Source organism: Coregonus clupeaformis, unplaced genomic scaffold, assembly GCF_020615455.1.
Source record: "Coregonus clupeaformis isolate EN_2021a unplaced genomic scaffold, ASM2061545v1 scaf1884, whole genome shotgun sequence".
NCBI classification, from domain to species: domain Eukaryota; kingdom Metazoa; phylum Chordata; class Actinopteri; order Salmoniformes; family Salmonidae; genus Coregonus; species Coregonus clupeaformis.
Genome location: NW_025535338.1, coordinates 21,348 through 42,500, shown reverse-complemented (window position 1 = coordinate 42,500; position 21,153 = coordinate 21,348). Strand labels below are relative to the sequence as shown.

General features: G+C 50.0%; 1 protein-coding gene across 1 annotated transcript in view; it reads left to right on the top strand.

Moving 5' to 3' along the window:
• The window catches only part of LOC121563079 (glutamate receptor ionotropic, NMDA 2A-like), a gene marked incomplete at its 5' end in the record, with an annotated part of 78,303 nt that overhangs the window by 38,922 nt on the left and 18,228 nt on the right, over positions 1-21,153 (top strand). Inside the window, 6 exon segments of the mRNA XM_045218892.1 lie at positions 2,911-2,916; positions 2,919-3,011; positions 7,185-7,205; positions 13,278-13,507; positions 16,781-16,941; positions 20,704-20,891. Coding sequence (XP_045074827.1) covers positions 2,911-2,916; positions 2,919-3,011; positions 7,185-7,205; positions 13,278-13,507; positions 16,781-16,941; positions 20,704-20,891 — 699 coding nt within the window.

Sequence of the window (21,153 nt, the reverse complement as noted above, 5' to 3'; positions counted from 1 at the left end):
TCCCCTCCATCTCTCCTCCTCCATCTCTCCTCATCCATATCTCCTCCTCCATCTCTCCTCCCCTCCTTCTCCCCTCAATCTCACCCTCCTCCATATCTCCTCCTCCATCTCTCCTCCCCTCCTTCTCCCCTCCATATCTCCTCCTCCATCTCTTCTCATCTCCATCTCTCCTCCTCCATCTCTCCTCCTCCTCCATCTCTCCTCCTCCATCTCTCCCTCCTCCATCTCTCCCTCCTCCATCTCTCCTCCTCCATCTCTCCTACTCCATCTCTCCCTCCTCCATCTCTCCCTCTCCATCTCTCCTCCTCCATCTCACCTCCTCCATCTCTCCTACTCCATCTCTCTTCCTCCATCTCTCCTCCTCCATCTCTCCCTCCTCCATCTCTCCCTCCTCCATCTCTCCTCCTCCATCTCACCTCCTCCATCTCTCCTACTCCATCTCTCCTCCTCCATCTCTCCCCTCCTCCATCTCTCCCTCCTCCATCTCTCCCTCCATCTCTCCTCCTCCATCTCTCCTCCTCCATCTCTCCCTCCTCCCATCTCTCCATCTCTCCTCCTCCATCTCTCCTCCTCCATCTCTCCCTCCTCCATCTCTCCCTCCATCTCTCCCTCCTCCATCTCTCCCTCCATCTCTCCCTCCTCCATCTCTCCCTCCATCTCTCCTCCTCCATCTCCCCTCCTCCCACCTCTCCCTCCTCCATCTCTCCCTCCATCTCTCCCTCCTCCATCTCTCCTCCTCCTCCACCTCTCCCTCCTCCATCTCTCCTCCTCCCATCTCTCCCTCCTCCATCTCTCCCCCTCCTCCATCTCTCCCTCCATCTCTCCCTCCTCCATCTCTCCCTCCATCTCTCCCTCCATCTCTCCTCCTCCATCTCTCCTCCTCCACCTCTCCCTCCTCCATCTCTCCTCCTCCACCTCTCCCTCCTCCATCTCTCCTCCTCCATCTCTCCTCCTCCATCTCTCCTCCTCCCTCTCCCTCCTCCATCTCTCCTCCTCCATCTCTCCTCCTCCATCTCCCCTCCTCCATCTCTCCCCCTCCATCTCACCTCCTCCATCTCACCTCCTCCATCTCTTCTCCTCCCATCTCTCCTCCTCCATCTCTCCTACTCCATCTCTCCTCCTCCATCTCTCCCTCCTCCCACCTCTCCCTCCCCATCTCCCCCCCTCTCTCCCTCCTCCCATCTCTCCTCCTCCATCTCTCTCCCTATTCCATCTCTCCTCCTCCACCACTCCCTCCTCCATCTCTCCTCCTCCACCTCTCCCTCCTCCACTCTCTCCTCCTCCATCTCTCCTCCCTCCATCTCCCCTCCTCCATCTCTCCCTCTCCATCTCTCCTCCTCCATCTCACCTCCTCCATCTCTTCTCCTCCATCTCTCCTCCTCCATCTCTCCTACTCCATCTCTCCTCCTCCATCTCTCCCTCCTCCACCTCTCCCTCCTCCATCTCTCCTCCTCCATCTCTCCCTCCTCCATCTCTCCTCCTCCATCTCTCCCTACTCCATCTCTCCCTCTCCATCTCTCCTCCTCCATCTCTCCTCCTCCATCTCTCCTCCTCCATCTCTCCCTCCTCCACCTCTCCCTCCTCCATCTCTCCTCCTCCATCTCTCCCTCCTCCATCTCTCCTCCTCCATCTCTCCCTATTCCATCTCTCCTCCTCCACCACTCCCTCCTCCATCTCTCCTCCTCCATCTCTCCTCCTCCCATCTCTCCTCCTCCATCTCTCCTCCTCCATCTCTCCCTCCTCCATCTCTCCTCCTCCATCTCTCCTCCTCCATCTCTCCTCCTCCATCTCTCCCTCCTCCATCTCCCCTCCTCCATCTCTCCCTCCATCTCTCCTCCTCCATCTCTCCCTCCATCTCTCCCTCCTCCATCTCTCCCTCCTCCATCTCTCCCTCCATCTCTCCTCCTCAGTCTCTCCCTCCTCCCACCTCTCCCTCCTCCATCTCTCCCTCCTCCATCTCTCCCTCCTCCATCTCTCCCTCCTCCATCTCTCCCTCCTCCATCTCTCCCTCCTCCATCTCTCCCTCCTCCACCTTTCCCTCCTCCATCTCTCCCTCCTCCATCTCTCCCTCCTCCATCTCTCCCTCCATCTCTCCTCCTCAGTCTCTCTCTGTCTGCTTCATATTGTTATTAATGATATACTATGTATCTACAGGTGTACGTCAACGCTGGTTACAAAGTGCTGGTGTTGCTGATGGCAGTGCTTTTACCCCAAATAAAGTCCAGTCAAATAAAGTAGTTTTAAAACTCTCTCCTTCCTCCCTCTCTCTCTCTGCCTTTTATTTCCCTCCTCTATGCCCCCTCCCACTATATCCCCCTCCTCTCTCTTTCTCTCCCCCTCTCCATCTCTACTCTCTCTCTCCCCTTCCTCTCTCTCCCTCCCCCTCCTCTCTCCCTCCCCCCTCCTCTCTTTCCCTCCCCCTCCTCTCTTTCCTCCCCCTCCTATCCTTCCCTCCCCCCTACTCTCCTTCCCTCCCCCTCCTCTCTCTCCCTCCACCTCCTCTCTCTCTCTCTCTCCTCTCTCTCTCTCTCTCTCTCTCTCTCTCTCTCTCTCTCGCCCTCCCCCTCCTCTCTCCCTCCCCCTCCTCTCTCCCTCCCCCTCCTCTCTCTCTCTCCCTCCCCTCCTCTCATTCCCTCCCCCTCCTCTCTCTCTCTCTCTCTCTCTCTCTCCTCCCCCTCCTCTCTCTCTCTCCCTCCTCCTCCTCTCTCTCACTCCCCTACTCTCTCCCTCCCCCACCTCTCTCTCCCCCCTCCTCTCTTTCCTCTCCCTCCCCCCTCCTCTCCTTCCCTCCCCCTCTCTCCCCCTCTCCCTCCCCTTCCCCCTCTCTCCCTCCCCCTCCTCTCCTTCCCTCCTCTCTCTCTCTCCCCCTCTCCCTCTCTATATCTCTACCCTCCTCCCCCTCTCTCTCAGAGCCCTTCCACCGTCTGTCTGGGTCATGATGTTTGTGATGCTGCTACTGTCACACCATCCTATCTTCCTGTTTGAGTTCGTCAGTCCACTGGATTCACACCGCACTTGGCCCAGGCAAGTACACTATCTCACACACACACACACACACACACACACACACACACACACACACACACACACACACACACACACACACACACACACACACACACACACACACACACACACACACACACACCCCACAACCCCCACAAACCCCTCTACTTTAACCTCAGCCCCAATACTAACTCTACCTTATATCCATTATTCAATGTAATCTACAGTGTTAGCAGTAAACCCTGTTTATATCAATTAATCTACATTTAGTTTTTTATCTCCTGTTAAACACTGTTTATACTACAGCTGTTACTGTTTATAATCTACAGCTGTTAGCAGTAACACTGTTTATAATCTCCTTTAATAATGTTTATAATCTACTTTGCTAAACCTTTATATTCTCTTTAGCATACACTGTTTATATCACGTAATCTACAGCTATTAAGAGTGAAACACTGTTTATATCAAGTAATCTACAGCTGTTAGCAGTGATACACTGTTTATAATCTACGCTGTTAGCAGTGAAAAATGTTTATAATCTACAGCTGTTAGCAGTGAAACACGGTTTATAATCTCTTACAGTGACCTGTTTATAATCTAGCTTAGCAGTAAACACTGTTTATAATCTACAGCTGTTAGCAGTGAAACACTGTTTATAATCTACAGCTGTTAGCAGTGCAGGGGTACCAGGTAGTAATGAGGCTGTATACAGGAATAGCAGTTTTGAGTCAATGTGCAGGGTACCAGGTATATGAGGCTGTATACAGGAATAGCAGTTTTGAGTCAATGTGCAGGGTCCTATAATGAGCTGTATCAGATACAGTTTTGAGTCATGTGCAGGGGTACCATAGTAATGCTTAAGGAAGTAGCAGTACTGATTCAATGTGCAGGGTACCTAGTAATAGGCTATATACAAGGGTACAGTCTATCATGTGTACCATATAATGGGCTATATACAGGAAGTAGCATACTGATTCATGTGCGATGTCGAGGTAGTAATGAGGCTATATACAGGAAGTAGCAGTACTGAGGTCAATGTGCAGGGGTACCAGGTAGTAATGAGGCTATATACAGGAAGTAGCAGTACTGAGTCAATGTGCAGGGTATCAGGTAGTTGATATTGAGTAATACATTTTATACAAGTAGGTAGGGGGTAAAAGTGACTAGCAATCAGGATGGGAATATAAACAGAGTAGAAGCATCTACGTGAAGAGTGTCAGTGTGTGTGTGTGTCTGTGTGTGTGTGTGTGTTTGTGGCATCAATATTCAGTGTGTGTGTATGTGTGTGTTTTGTGTGTGTGTGTGTGTGGGTGTGGTGTGGTGAGTTATTGTTTTAGTATGTGTGAGTGTGTGGTAGAGTCCGTGTGCATAAGTCAGTTTAAGAAATACTGTAATATCACTTACTGTTAGTGTTACTGGTACCAGGCTACTGTGTACTTTGTCTGTTTATTACTGGTACCCTACTGTTCAGTGAGTGTTGTTTATTACTGTCCAGAGCTACTTGTACTAGTGTGTGTCTGTTAGTGTTACTGGTACCAGAGGCTACTGTGTACTAGTGGAGTGTATGTTAGTGTTACTGGTACCGGCTACTGTGTACTGTGAGTGTCTGTTAGTATTACTGGTACCCACTACTTGTACCAGTGGAGTGTCTGTTAGTATTACTGGTACCAGAGGCTACTGTGTACTAGTGGACCTGTCTTTATATTACTGGTACCAGACTACTGTGTATGTGGAGTGTATTTGTGTTACTGGTACCGAGGCTCTGTGTACTAGTGGTGTCTGTTAGTATTACTTACCAGAGGCTACTGTGTACTAGTGAGTGTCTGTTAGTATTACTGGTAGGCTATGTGTAGCTAGTGGAGTGTCTGTTATATTACTGGTACCAGAGGCTACTGTGTACCAGTGGAGTGTCTGTTAGTATTACTGGTACCAGAGGCTACTGTGTACTAGTGGAGTGTCTGTTAGTGTTACTGGTACCAGAGGCTACTGTGTACTAGTGGAGTGTCTGTTAGTGTTACTGGTACCAGAGGTTACTGTGTACTAGTGGATTGTTTGTTAGTGTTACTGGTATCAGAGGCTACTGTGTACTAGTGGACTGTCTGTTAGTGTTACTAGTAACAGAGGCTACTGTGTACTAGTGGAGTGTCTGTTAGTGTTACTGGTGCCAGAGGCTACTGTGTACTAGTGGACTGTCTGTTAGTGTTACTGGTAACAGAGGCTACTGTGTACTAGTGGAGTGTATGTTATTATTACTGGTACCAGAGGCTACTGTGTACTAGTGGAGTGTCTGTTATTGTTACTGGTACCAGAGGCTACTGTGTACTAGTGGAGTGTATGTTAGTATTACTGGTACCAGAGGCTACTGTGTACTAGTGGAGTGTCTGTTAGTGTTACTGGTACCAGAGGCTACTGTGTACTAGTGGAGTGTCTGTTAGTGTTACTGGTACCAGAGGCTACTGTGTACTAGTGGAGTGTCTGTTAGTGTTACTGGTACCAGAGGCTACTGTGTACTAGTGGAGTGTCTGTTAGTATTACTGGTACCAGAGGCTATTGTGTACTAGGGGAGTGTCTGTTAGTATTACTGGTACCAGAGGCTACTGTGTACTAGTGGTGTGTCTGTTAGTGTTACTGGCATCAGAGGCTATTGTGTACTAGTGGAGTGTCTGTTAGTATTACTGGTACCAGAGGCTACTGTGTACTAGTGGAGTGTCTGTTAGTATTACTGGTACCAGAGGCTATTGTGTACTAGGGGAGTGTCTGTTAGTATTACTGGTACCAGTGTCACAAGTTACAAAGCCAGAACCCAGAAGCAGACCAGGACAAGGTAAGTTGAAACGAAGGTGAGTGTTTATTTACAAATTCAAGAGTGATGCTGAATAATCCAGGAACAGAGCGGGCGGCGTTGATTAGTTGTTGGGGGTGCAGTGGTTGATCCCATCATGGCTCGGCAGCCGCCGACCACCAGGCAGAGGTTGGATGAAGGTTCCGGACAGTGACTGCAGATGGAACAAAACGGAGTAAGTAAACAACAAACCAACAAGGTGCAAAACAACAAAACTAACGCTAGAAGCTCTAAGACTGATACTCTGGTAAACCTACTGTTCATGAGCTAACGATCCGACAGGGAATGGATGTTAGGCCAGAGCCTAAGAAGGGTGATGATCAGGACCAGGTGTGCAGATTGCTGATGGGATGCAGGTGCGGAAATCAAGAGAGCTCCCTCGCCGCGCCCCGGCCGAGCGTTCCAGGAACCCCTCGGGAAACTGGAGATCACGAGCAGAAAAACTAGTCCACAGACAGGACCCGACTCAGACTGCCGGGATCGTTACAGTACCCCCCTCCGACGAACGCCACCGGGCGGACTCCCGGAGCGCCAGGATGGAGGCGGTAGAAGTCACGAATGAGGTCAGCATCTAGGATCTGTCGCCGCGGAATCCAACTCCTCTCTTCAGGACCATACCCTCCCAGTCCACGAGATACTGGAAACCCCGCCCCGCCGTCTGGAATCCATGATGCGTCGCACCGTGTAGGCAGGACCACCTCCGATCATCCGAGGAGGAGGAGGAGGAGGCGGAGGAGGCAACAGAGACTGAGGAAAACAGGCTTGAGGCAGGAGACATGAAAGGTGGGATGGACTCTCTGAGCGTCCTCGGTAGTTTGAGTCGAACTGCCACTGGATTGATCACCTTCTCCACCACAAACGGACCAATGAACTTCGGCACAACTTCCTAGACTCAGTCCGTAAAGGAAGATCCCGTGTGGCCAACCAGACCCTATCTCCGATGGTATAGGTGGGAGCGGGGATCGGCGACGATTCGCCTGGAGCTGATACCGGTCCGAAACTCTAAGGAGTGCCTTTCTGGCCCGATGCCAGGTCCGGTGGCAACGACGAATATGGGCCTGAACAGAGGGCACTGAGAGCTCCTTCTCCTGAGAAGGGAACAAGGGGAGGTTGGTAGCCATACAGGCACTGGAAGGGAGACATCCCAGTGGCAGATGTAGGGAGAGTATTGTGGGCATACTCAACCCAAGGCAACTGAGAGACCCAGGAGGTGGGGTTGGAAGAGACCAGGCAGCGTAGCGTGGATTCCATCTTCTGGTTGGCTCTCTCCGCCTGACCATTGGATTGGGGGTGAAAACCAGATGTGAGACTGACTGTAGCTCCAATGGCCAAACAGAAGGACTTCCAGACAGCAGAGGTAAACTGAGGGCCACGGTCGGAAACGATATCACTGGGCAAACCGTGGACCCTGAAAACCTCCCTAACCAGGATCTCGGACGTCTCCGAGGCAGAGGGAAGCTTGGCAATTGGCACAAAGTGGGCGAACTTGCTGAATCTGTCCACGATAGTCAGAACGACCGTGTTCCCCTCAGAAGCGGGCAACCCAGTAGACGAAGTCCAGGGCCAGATGCGACCATGGTCGCGGGGAATAGGAAGGGGTGAAGTAGTCCAGAGCTGGGCCGATTGGTACTCTTATTCTGCGCACACACTGGACAGGCAGCAACAAAACCCCGAGTATCCTCGGCCATGGCAGGCCACCAAAACGTCTGCGAAGAAACGCCATCGTCTCGAGCCACGCCAGGGCTGACAAGCCATCTTGCTGGCGTGGGACCATTTGAGGACAGCAGGACCGAACCGACTCAGGCACAAACAACCGACCGGGTGGACCGTTACGGGACGGGCTCGTCGAAGGGCCGCCATCACCTCCTCCTTAATCTTCCACATAACTGCTCCCACGACGCAGTTCCGGGGGAGAATTGTCTCGGTCTTGGACCCACTCTCCTCCGTCTTGGAGAACATCCGGGACAAGGCGTCCGCCTTGCGTTCTTAGATCCAGGTCGGAGCGTCAGGGAAAACTTGAATCGTCCGAAAAACAACGCCCACCTGGCCTGACGGGAGTTGAGACGTCTAGCCGATTGCACGTAAGCAAGATTCTTGTGGTCAGTCCAGACAATAAACGGTTGCTCCGCCCCCTCCAACCAGTGGCGCCACTCCTCCAAGGCAAGTTTCACCGCGAGAAGCTCCCGGTTACCCACATCGTAATTCCTCTCCGCAGGCGAAGGCGGCGAGTAGTAGGCGCAGGGATGGAGTTTACTGTCCGTGGAGCATCGCTGCGACAGGATGGCGCCAACTCCCACATCAGACGCGTCCACTTCAACGACAGAACTGACGGGCCGTGTCCGGTTGAGAGAGAATCGGTGCGTTGGTGAATCGCCTCTTCAAATCCAGAAACGCTCGATCCGCCTCCGGATTCCACTTGAAGGTCCTGATACTGGAAGTCAAGGCAGTTAACGGAGCGGCCACACGGCTGTAATCCCGGATGAATCTGCGGTAGAAATTCGCAAACCCCAAAAATCTCTGGAGCTGCAATCTCGTACCGGGCTGGGCCCATTCCAGAACCGCTCTAACCTTCTCCTGGTCCATCCTAATCTCTCCCCTGGAGATGATGTACCCGAGAAAGGATGTCGTGTGGGCGTGAAACTTCGCACTTCTCGGCCTTCACGAACAGGCGATTCTCCAACAATCGCTGCAGAACCTGCCGGACATGCTGGACGTGGTCGGAAGGTTCCTTCGAGAAGATCAGAATGTCATCCAGGTAAACAAACACAAAGAGACCGATCATATCTCTCAGGACGTCGTTCACCATACTCTGGAATACCGCTGGAGCATTGGTCAGTCCAAACGGCATCACCTGATACTCGAAGTGACCCATCGGTGTATTGAAACCCGTCAACCACTCGTCCCCCTCTCTGATCCGGACCATGTGATACGCATTGCGTAGGTCTAGCTTGGTGAACACCGTAGCACCCTGTAAGGAGTCGAAGGCAGAACTCATCAAGGGCAGGGGATACTTGTTCTTGACCGTGATGTCATTCAACCCCCGATAATCAATACACGGTCGAAGAGAGCCATCCTTCTTACCCACAAAGAAGAATCCTACCCCCAGGGGTGATGACGAGGACGAACGAGACCAGCAGCTAGGGACTCCTTGATGTAGGTCTCCAAAGCCTCACGTTCAGGTCGGGAGATACTGTATAACCTTCCCTTGGGGTAGACAGCTCCAGGGAACAGGTTGATGGCACAATCATATGGTCGGTGGGGAGGGAGTGACAGAGCCTTCTGCTTACTGAAAACTTCCCCCAAATCGTGATATGTCTCGGGAACCAGGGACAAATCTGGGGGTTTAGCCTCAATCACCTGACTGGGAACCGAATGGGGACAGGCAGTCTTGAGACAGTTAGCATGACAATCAAGGCTCCAACTACCGTTACCTTGCCCGTCACCAATCGAACGTGGGATTGTGTTCCTTCAGCCAGGGGTATCCAAGGACCAGAGGAACATGGGAAGACGGCAGAATGAAGAATGAAATCATCTCAGAATGATTCCCCGACAACAGCATCTTAACCGGTTCAGTCCTCATCGTGATACGTGCCAGACTACTGCCGTCCAGAGTGGTAGCTTCAATGGCTTCCGGCAATTGCTCCTTGGAAAGCCCCAGCTGTTCCACCAACTCGGCATCAAGAAAGCTTCCATCGGCACCTGAATCGATAAAGCGTTAATCGCTAAGCTCTGATTCCTGTTCATAAGGGTAGCCGGAAACGGGGGTCTGACAGAGGTATTGAGAGGTCGAAACTGGCTCGCTAAAAGTCCTCCCAACTTTAGCGAGCCGCGCAGTTTGACGACCGCCGGGAACCAGTGGCGAGGTAATGTCCCGAACCACCACAGTAGAGGCAACAGTTAGTCCTACGTCTGTGTTGGCGCTCCTCCTTGGTTAACCCGTGCCGCCCCACTTGCATGGGTTCAGAATCGGAGACAGGACCTCTCCACTAATCCTGTGTGGTGACGATGATCGACGTATTCTGATCCAATCCCCGACCCGACTGGAACCTGAGAAGCTGATCGGTTGGACGGAACCCATTGCTTCTCCCTCCTTCGCTCTCGGACTCGATTATCCACCCGAATAGACAAGGCTACCAAGCTGTCCAGGTCACTAGGCTCCGGATAGGAGATCAACTCATCCTTGAGCTGCTCCGACAGACCCTGGTAAAGGCCGCTTGCAGAGACTCCTCATTCCACCCACTCTCCACAGCCAACGTCTTGAACTCGATCACGAAGTCGGCCACGCTGCAGTTCCTTGGCGAAGCGAAACAGGCGCCTAGCTGCGTCCCTCCCTCGGACGGAATGGTCGAAGAGCTTCCTCATCTCGGCCGTGAACCCCCTGGTATGAAGCCATGCAGGGATCCTGTCGTTCCCAAACGGCTGAAGCCCACTCAGCGCTCGACCACGCAGCAACTCAATCACAAAGGCTATCCTAGCCTTGTCTGTGCATAAGAGTAGGGCTGTAGATCGAACACTAATCCACACTGCATAAGGAAGGAACGGCATCTTCCCAGCTCCCTCATATTTATCCGGCGTCGGAACCTTGGGCTCACGGAAGGACACAGCTCCAGAAGCGGCAGGCGAGATGGGTGAAACCGGTAGTGGATCCTCCACCGGAAACTTGCGTTGGTTCTGGACCTCCGTCAGACCGGTAGAAAGGTTCGAACTGACAACGCGATCTCCTGTAGTACCGTGCTATGATGGCCCAACATCTTCTCCTGATGGGTAATGGCATGGCGAACAGAGTCCAGGTCCGCTGGGTTCATTACTGGCGGATCGTTCTGTCACGAGTTACAAAGCCAGAACCCAGAAGCAGACCAGGACAAGGTAAGTTGAAACGAGGTGAGTGTTTATTTACAAATTCAAGAGTGATGCTGAATAATCCAGGGAACAGAGCGGGCGGCGTTGATTAGTTGTTGGGGGTGCAGTGGTTGATCCCATCATGGCTCGGCAGCCGCCCGACCACCAGGCAGAGGTTGGATGAAGGTTCCGGACGAGTGACTGCAGATGGAACAAAACGGAGGTAAGTAAACAACAAACCAACAAGGTGCAAAACAACAAAACTAACGCTAGAAGCTCTAAGACTGATACTCTGGTAAACCTACTGTTCATGGCTAACGATCCGGCAGGGGAATGGATGTTAGGCCAGAGCCTAAGAAGGGTGATGATCAGGACCAGGTGTGCAGATTGCTGATGGGATGCAGGTGCGGAAATCAAGAGAGCTCCCGCCTAACGTTGCCCGGCAACCAGGCAGGGAGCGTTCCAGAACCCTCGGGAAACTGGAGATCACGAGCAGAAAAACTAGTCCACAGACAGGACCCGACTCAGACTGCCGGGATCGTTACAACCAGAGGCTACTGTGTACTAGTGGAGTGTATGTTAGTGTTACTGGTACCAGAGGCTACTGTGTACTAGTGGAGTGTCTGTTAGTATTACTGGTACCAGAGGCTACTGTGTACTAGTGGAGTGTCTGTTAGTATTACTGGTACCAGAGGCTACTGTGTACTAGTGGAGTGTCTGGTAGTGTTACTGGTACCAGAGGCTACTGTGTACTAGTGGAGTGTCTGTTAGTATTACTGGTACCAGAGGCTACTGTGTACTAGTGGAGTGTCTGTTAGTGTTACTGGTACCAGAGGCTACTGTGTACTAGTGGAGTGTCTGTTAGTATTACAGGTACCAGAGGCTACCGTGTACCAGTGGAGTGTCTGTTAGTATTACTGGTACCAGAGGCTACTGTGTACTAGTGGAGTGTCTGTTAGTATTACTGGTACCAGAGGCTACGGTGTACTAGTGGAGTGTATTGTTAGTGTTACTGGTAACAGAGGCTACTGTGTACTAGTGGAGTGTCTGTTAGTATTACTGGTACCAGAGGCTACTGTGTACTAGTGGAGTGTCTGTTAGTGTTAGTGTGTAGTTGTAGTGTGAACTAGTATACTATAGTGTCTGTTAGTGTTAGTGTAGTGTGTAGTTGTAGTGTGCTGTAGTGTAAACATAGCTGTAGTGTAAACATAGCTGTAGTGTAAACATAGCTGTAGTGTAAACATAGCTGTGGTGTAAACATAGCTGTAGTGTAAACATAGCTATAGTGTAAACATAGCTGTAGTGTAAACATAGCTGTAGTGTAAACAGTGCTGTAGTGTAAACAGTGCTGTAGTGTAAACATAGCTGTTGTGTAAACATAGTGGTAGTGTAAACATAGCGGTAGTTTAAACATTGCTGTAGTGTTAACGTAGCTATAGTGTAAACATAGCTGTAGTGTAAATATAGCTGAAGTGTAAACATAGCTGAAGTGTAAATGTTGATGTAGTGTAAACATAGCTGTAGTGTAAACATAGCTGTAGTGTAAACATAGCTGTCGTGTAAACATGGCTAAAGTGTACACATAGCTAAAGTGTAAACATAGCTGTAGTGTAAACATAGCTGTAGTGTAAACATAGCTGTTGTTTAAACATAGCTGTAGTGTAAACATAGCTGTTGTGTAAACATAGCTGTAGTGTAAACATAGCTGTAGTGTAAACATTGCTGTTGTTTAAACATAGCTGTAGTGTAAACATAGCTGTTGTGTAAACATAGCTGTAGTGTAAACATAGCTGTAGTGTAAACATATCTGTAATGTAAACATAGCTGTGGTGTAAACAGTGCTGTAATGTAAACATTGCTGTACTGTTAATATTGCTGTAGTGTAAACATAGCTGTTGTGTAAACATAGCTGTTGTTTAAACATAGCTATAGTGTAAACATTGCTGTACTGTTAATATTGCTGTAGTGTAAACATATATGTTGTGTAAACATAGCTGTTGTGTAAACAGTGCTGTAGTGTAAACATTGCTGTACTGTTAATATTGCTGTAGTGTAAACATAGCTGTTGTTTAAACATAGCTGTTGTTTAAACATAGCTGTCGTGTAAACATTGCTGTAGTTCTCCCAGACAGTGTTCTCATGGGACCATTTAGTCTGTGTCTCATCTAATCAGGCTCTACAAACAAACACACAAAAACAACAACAGCAACAACATATTCATTAGATCAACAACACAATATCAACCAGATCATCCCAATCCAACAGAAAACAGGAATACCTCCAGGTGTTACATGTACACATACAGACAGTTATTACACACGTCTTCTCATCTCCCCCCCCCTCTCTCTCTCTCTCTCTCTCTCTCTCTCTCTCTCTCTCTCTCTCTCTCTCTCTCTCTGTGTCTCTGTCTCTGTCTCTGTCTCTGTCTCTGTCTCTGTCTCTGTCTCTGTCTCTGTCTCTGTCTCTCTGTCTCTGTCTCTCTCTCTCTCTCTCTCTCTCTCTCTCTCTGTCCCCCTTTCTCCCTTTCTCCCTGCCTCTCTCTCTCTCTCCCTCCTGAATTCTCTATCCTTGTTTTATTTCTCCCCCCCAGACCCCCACGGTCCATCGTTCACCGTTGGTAAGGCAGTGTGGCTGCTGTGGGGTCTGGTGTTCAACAACTCTGTTCCGGTCCAGAACCCCAAAGGCACCACCAGTAAGTTCATAGTGTCGGTGTGGGCCTTCTTCGCTGTCATCTTCCTGGCCTCGTACACAGCCAACCTGGCTGCCTTCATGATCCAGGAGGAGTTTGTGGACCAGGTCACCGGACTGTCTGACAACAAGGTACAGGAGTGTGTCTGTGTGTGTGTGTCTGTGTGTGTGTCTGTGTGTCTGTGTGTGTGTGTGTGTGTGTGTCTGTGTGTGTGTGTGTGTGTGTGTGTGTCTGTGTGTGTGTGTGTGTGTGTGTGTGTGTGTGTGTGTGTGTGTTGCTGTGTGTGTGTGTGTGTGTGTGTGTGTGTGTGTGTGTGTGTGTGTGTGTGTGTGTGTGTGTGTGTGTCTGTGTCTGTGTGTGTGTGTGTGTGTGTCTGTGTCTGTGTCTGTGTGTGTGTGTGTGTGTGTGTGTGTGTGTGTGTGTGTGTGTGTGTGTGTGTGTGTGTGTGTGTGTGTGTGTGTGTGTGTGTGACAGACAGAGACACAAAGGCCTGTCCCGTTGAGGCCGGTGCATCATGGTCATGTTTTGTCTCTGTCCTTTGTGTCTCTCGTGTTTTATGTGTGTGTGTATGTGATGTGTATGAGCGTGTCAGTGTGTGTATGTGTGTGTATGAGCGTGTCAGTGTGTGTGTGTGTCCAGGAGGAGGTCACCGGACTGTCAGACAAAAAGGTAGAGGAGATGAACACACACACACACACACACACACACAAACACTGACGCGCTCATACCAACACACACACTGACGCGCTCACACAAACACACACACTGACACGCTCATACCAACACACACACTGACGCGCTCATACCAACACACACACTGACGCTCACACAAACACACACACTGACGCGCTCATACCAACACACACACTGACGCGCTCATACCAACACACACACTGACGCTCACACAAACACACACACTGACGCGCTCACACAAACACACACACTGACACGCTCATACCAACACACACACTGACGCGCTCACACAAACACACACACTGACGCGCTCACACAAACACACACACTGACACGCTCATACCAACACACACACTGACGTTTCACACAAACACACACACTGACACGCTCATACCAACACACACACACTGACACGCTCATACCAACACACACACTGACGCGCTCATACCAACACACACTGACACTCACACAAACACACACACTGACACGCTCATACCAACACACACACTGACGCGCTCATACCAAACACACACACTGACGCGCTCATACAAACACACACACTGACGCGCTCATACCAACACACACACTGACACGCTCATACCAACACACACACTGACGCGCTCATACCAACACACACACACTGACGCGCTCATACCAACACACACACTGACGCGCTCATACCAACACACACACTGACGCGCTCATACCAACACACACACTGACGCGCTCATACCAACACACACACTGACGCGCTCATACCAATACACACACTGACGCGCTCATACCAACACACACACTGACGCGCTCATACCAACACACACACTGACACGCTCATACCAACACACACACTGACGCGCTCATACCAACACACACACTGACGCGCTCATACCAACACACACTGACGCGCTCATACCAACACACACACTGACACGCTCATACCAACACCGTGTGATGTGTGTATTGTGTCCAGCAGTGTTCATCGCCCTCATTCATCATCATGTCACATGTTATCAGTGTGTCTGGCTAGCCAATCACAGCCATGTGTCAGTCTGTCTGGCTAACCAATCACAGCCAAGTGTCAGTGTGTCTGGCTAGCCAATCACAGCCAAGTGTCCGTCTGTCTGGCTAGCCAATCACAGCCAAGCGTCAGTCTGTCTGGCTAGCCAATCACAGCCATGTGTCAGTCTGTCTGGCTAGCCAATCACAGCCAAGTGTCCGTCTGTCTGGCTAGCCAATCACAGCCAAGTGTCAGTCTGTCTGGCTAGCCAATCACAGCCAAGCATCAGTCTGTCTGGCTAGCCAATCACAGCCAAGTGTCAGTGTGTCTGGCTAGCCAATCACAGCCAAGTGTCCGTCTGTCTGGCTAGCCAATCACAGCCAAGCGTCAGTCTGTCTGGCTAGCTAATCACAGCCAAGCATCAGTCTGTCTGGCTAGCCAATCACAGCCAAGTGTCAGTGTGTCTGGCTAGCCAATCACAGCCAAGTGTCCGTCTGTCTGGCTAGCCAATCACAGCCAAGCATCAGTCTGTCTGGCTAGCCAATCACAGCCAAGTGTCAGTGTGTCTGGCTAGCCAATCACAGCCAAGTGTCCGTCTGTCTGGCTAGCCAATCACAGCCAAGCATCAGTCTGTCTGGCTAGCCAATCACAGCCAAGCATCAGTCTGTCAGGCTAACCGGTCACAGCCAAGAGTCAGTCTGTCCGTCCTGGTCTAGGGATCAACAACAGCCAGAAGAGAGAAGTGTTAGGAGACAGGCCCTCTCAGGTGGAGCCAATAGCATGATTCTGCAATGGCAGACAGATTTATTGTACCTAATTAAGTTTCCTTTCAGATCCTTTTGACCTCATGTTATGAGGCTTTTAACATGTTAGTTTGGTATATTTTCATTGGTGATGTGCTGCTTTCAGTGTCTGGTGTTGTGTATTTATTGGGGTTATTGTTATTGGCTGGAGCAAATACATTTACTAAAGTACTATTAATATCTTATCTCTCTATCTCCTTCCTTCTCTCTCTCTCCCTCTGTCCCTCTGTGTGTCTCTCTCTCTCTCTCTCTCTCTCTCTCTCTCTCTCTCCTTCCTTCTCTCTCTCTCTCTCTATCTCCTTCCTTCTCTCTCTCTCTCTATCTCTGTCTCTCTATCTCTGTCTCTCTCTCTCTCTCTCTCTCTCTCTCTCTCTCTTCCTTCTCTCTCTCTCTCTCTCTCTCTCTCTCTCTCTCTCTCTCTCTCTCTCTCTCTCTCTCTCTCTCTCTCTCTCTCTCTCCTTCCTTCTCTCTCTCTCTCATCTCCTTCCTTCTCTCTCTCTCTCTCTCTCTCTATATATATATATCCTTCCTTCTCTTGCTCTCTCTCTCTCTCTCTCTCTCTGCTCTCTCTCTCTCTCTCTCTCTCTCTCTCTCTCTCTCTCTCCTATCGCCTTCCTTCTCTCTCTCTCTCTCTCCTTCCTTCCTTCCTTCCTCCTCTCTCTCTATCGCCTTCTCTTCTCTCTCTCTCTCTCTCTCCTTCCTTCCTTCCTCCTCTCTCTCTATCGCCTTCCTTCTCTCTCTCTCTCTCTCTCTCTCTCTCTCTCTCTCTCTCTCTCTCTCTCTCTCTCTCTCTCTCTCTCTCTCTCTCTCTCTCTCTCTCTCTCTCTCTCTCTCTCTCTCTCTCTCTCTCTCTCTCTCTCTCCTTCCTTCTCTCTCTCTCTCTCTCTCTCTCTCTCTCCGCTCCTCTCTAGTTCCAGAACCCGTATGCGTACTCCCCTCCGTTCCGTTTCGGGACGGTTCCTAATGGTTCAACAGAGAGGAACATCAGAAAGAATTACCCTGACATGCACGAGTACCTGGTGAAGTATCACCAGGGAGGGGTGCAGGATGCACTGGTCAGCCTCAAAGCAGGGTACGACACACACCCTAACCCCTACTCCCTAGTCCCTACTCCCTAGTCCCTAACCCCTACTCCCTAGTCCCTAACCCCTAGTACCTGGTGAAATAGCACCAGGGAGGAGTATAGGACAGAGGGACACACACACGTCCAGTATGATAGTCCTCCTGGTGGGTCCTGCTTTTGGGTCTTCAGATGGCTGAAGAGGCCGATCCGGGTGAGTGGTGGTGGTGGATGTTGGTTGGGCCTTCTTGATGGAAAATCCGTCCTTTCGAAGTTGCTGCTTGTCTTCTGCGACACAGCAGATATCTTCTTCATACAGTGCTACTCCTCCAGGACACTGGGGTTGGTGCGCCTGTCTTCCCAGCTGATCCTCATGATGTTGCTGAGGCATCTTTGGTGGTGGCGACTCCAGGGCTTTAAGGTGCCTGCTGTTTGTGGTCCATGTTGCTGACCCATACAGTAGGGTAGGGAGCGCTGCTTCTTTGTTGACCAGGAGTTTGGTTCTGGCTTGGATGTCGCGATACTCAAAGACTCTTTACCTCAGCCTTGAGAAGAAGAAGAGAAGGAGAGAAGAAGAGAAGAAGAGAAGGAGAGAAGGAGAGAAGAGAAGGAGAGAAGGAGAGAAGGAGAGAAGGAAAGAAGGAGAGAAGGAGAGAAGGAGAGAAGAAGAGAAGAAGAGAAGGAGAGAAGAAGAGAAGGAGAGAAGGAAAGAAGGAAAGAAGGAGAGAAGAAGAGAAGGAGAGAAGAAGAGAAAGAGAGAAGAAGAGAAGAAGAGAAGGAGAGAAGAAGAGAAGGAGAGAAGAAGAGAAGGAGAAAAGGAGAGAAGAAGAGAAGGAGAGAAGGAGAGAAGAAGAGAAGGAGAGAAGGAAAGAAGGAAAGAAGGAGAGAAGAAGAGAAGGAGAGAAGAAGAGAAGGAGAGAAGGAGAGAAGGGGAGAGAAGAGGGAAGAAGAGAAGGAGAGAAGGAGAGAAGAAGAGAAGGAGAGAAGGAGAGAAGAGAAGAGAAGGAGAGAAGGAGAGAAGGAGAGAAGAGAGAGAAGGAGAGAAGGAGAGAAGAAAATAAGAAAGTGTCCAGGATGCACTGAAGGTCCTCTTCCGGGCAGTGATGGCGTTATCTTCTGCGTACTGGAGCGCCACAATGGAAGTGTTGGTGATTTTCCACTTGAATCTGTTGAGATTGAAGAGTTTTCCATCTGTCCTGTGCAGGGTTTGGACTTCCTGAGGCAGACTCTGGGCTGTGAGGTGGAGGATGGCAGCGGTGAAGGTAGAAAACATGCTGGGTGTAATGAAACAGCCCTGTTTAACTCTGGTGTCCCCCTTGAAGGGTTCCGTTTCAGATAGAAAACATGCTGGGTGTAATGAAACAGCCCTGTTTAACTCTGGTGTCCCCCTTGAAGGGTTCCGTTTCAGATAGAAAACATGCTGGGTGTAATGAAACAGCCCTGTTTAACTCTGGTGTCCCCCTTGAAGGGTTCCGTTTCAGATAGAAAACATGCTGGGTGTAATGAAACAGCCCTGTTTAACTCTGGTGTCCCCCTTGAAGGGTTCCGTTTCAGATAGAAAACATGCTGGGTGTAATGAAACAGCCCTGTTTAACTCTGGTGTCCCCCTTGAAGGGTTCCGTTTCAGATAGAAAACATGCTGGGTGTAATGAAACAGCCCTGTTTAACTCTGGTGTCCCCCTTGAAGGGTTCCGTTTCAGGTAGAAAACATGCTGGGTGTAATGAAACAGCCCTGTTTTAACTCTGGTGTCCCCCTTGAAGGGTTCCGTTTCAGGTAGAAAACATGCTGGGTGTAATGAAACAGCCCTGTTTAACTCTGGTGTCCCCCTTGAAGGGTTCCGTTTCAGATAGAAAACATGCTGGGTGTAATGAAACAGCCCTGTTTAACTCTGGTGTCCCCCTTGAAGGGTTCCGTTTCAGATAGAAAACATGCTGGGTGTAATGAAACAGCCCTGTTTAACTCTGGTGTCCCCCTTGAAGGGGTTCCGTTTCAGATAGAAAACATGCTGGGTGTAATGAAACAGCCCTGTTTAACTCTGGTGTCCCCCTTGAAGGGGTTCCGTTTCAGATAGAAAACATGCTGGGTGTAATGAAATAGCCCTGTTTAACTCTGTGTCCCCTTGAAGGGTTCCGTTTCAGAGCCACTGTTACTGAGCTGACATGTCATCACGCAGCAGTCGCAGTATTCTGGTGAATTTGTCAGGGCAGACGGTTTTTGACAGAATCAGCCAGAAGGCACGATGGTTCACAGAGTCACTCCAGAGGCTCATGTCAATAAAGGCCATGTACCAGTGGTTGATTTTGCTCCTGGCATTTTTCCTGCAGTTGTCGTGCTGTGAAGATCCTGTCCTCTGGTTGGGGGAAAAGCCATGCTGAGATTCTGGGAGGATTTCTTCTGACAGGGGAAGAAGTCGGTCGGCCAGTATGCGGGTCAGTGTTCTCCTGGTGGTGGACAGGAGAGACATGTAGTTCCCGCAGTCTGCTTAGGGCATCCCTGAGTTCTGCAAGGATTTCTTCCTGATCCCAGATCTTCAGGAGCAGGACATGTGTGTGTTGTAGGAGCACCCGCTTCCTTCAGGATTTCAGCTGGAATCTCATCAATATCAACTGTTGTGCTTCTGCTGAGGAGCTCCTCGAAGTGCTCTTTCCACCTGGATTGGATTGATTCGTCATGCTTCATTAGCTTTTGCCCATCTTTGGAGTGAAGGGGGTATAGGCCGCCTTGGTAGCGTCATGTTCTGCACATTTAGTGAGCAGAAGAACTCCATTAGAGTTTATAACTGCCAACTCCCTCATGTTCTGCACATTTAGTGAGCAGAAGAACTCCATTATAGATTCTAACTGCCAACTCCCTCATGTTCTGAACATTTAGTGAGCAGAAGAACTCCATTATAGATTCTAACTGCCAAATCCCTCATGTTCTGCACATTTAGTGAGCAGAAGAACTCCCTTAGAGTTTCTAACTGCCAACTCCCTCATGTTCTGCACATTTAGTGAGCAGAAGAACTCCATTAGAGTTTCTAACTGCCAACTCCCTCATGTTCTGCACATTTATTGAGCAGAAGAACTCCATAATAGATTCTAACTGCCAACTCCCTCATGTTCTGCACATTTAGTGAGCAGAAGAACTCCATTAGAGTTTCTAACTGCCAACTCCCTCATGTTCTGCACATTTAGTGAGCAGAAGAACTCCCTTAGAGTTTCTAACTGCCAACTCCCTCGTGTTCTGCACATTTAGTGAGCAGAAGAACTCCATTAGAGTTTATAACTGCCAACTCCCTCATGTTCTGCACATTTAGTGAGCAGAAGAACTCCATTAGAGTTTCTAACTGCCAACTCCCTCGTGTTCTGCACATTTAGTGAGCAGAAGAACTCCATTATAGATTCTAACTGCCAACTCCCTCATGTTCTGCACATTTAGTGAGCAGAAGAACTCCATTAGAGTTTCTAACTGCCAACTCCCTCATGTTCTGCACATTTAGTGAGCAGAAGAACTCCATTAGAGTTTCTAACTGCCAACTCCCTCATGTTCTGCACATTTAGTGAGCAGAAGAACTCCATTAGAGTTTCTAACTGCCAACTCCCTCATGTTCTGCACATTTAGTGAGCAGAAGAACTCAATTTCCTCTGTGTGTGTGTTAATAAGGTAAACTGAGTTTATAGTTTCTCTGTGTGTGTTGTTACAGTAAACTGAGTTTATATTTCCTCTTTGTGTCTTGTTACAGAGAAAAACTTTGTTAGGAGACTGACTTTATGTGACCTGTTTTGCTACAGTAAACTGGATGCCTTCATCTATGATGCTGCTGTGTTGAACTACGCAGCTGGCAGAGACGATGGCTGTAAGCTGGTCACCATCGGCAGTGGGTACATCTTTGCCACCACCGGCTATGGCATCGCTCTGCAGAAAGGGTCCCACTGGAAACGACAGGTGGACCTGGCTATACTGGCAATCATAGGAGATGGTAGGACATTCCTCCCCTCTCCTCTCCTCTCCTCTCCTCTCCTCTCCTCTCCTCTCCTCTCCTCTCCTCTCCTCTCCTCTCCTCTCCTCTCCTCTCCTCTCCTCTCCTCTCCTCTCCTCTCCTCTCCTCTCCTCTCCTTTCCTTTCCTCTCCTCTCCTCTCCTCTCCTCTCCTCTCCTCTCCTCTCCTCTCCTCTCCTCTCCTCTCCTCTCCCTCTCCTCTCCTCTCCTCTCCTCTCCTCTCCTCTCCTCCTCCCCACTTCT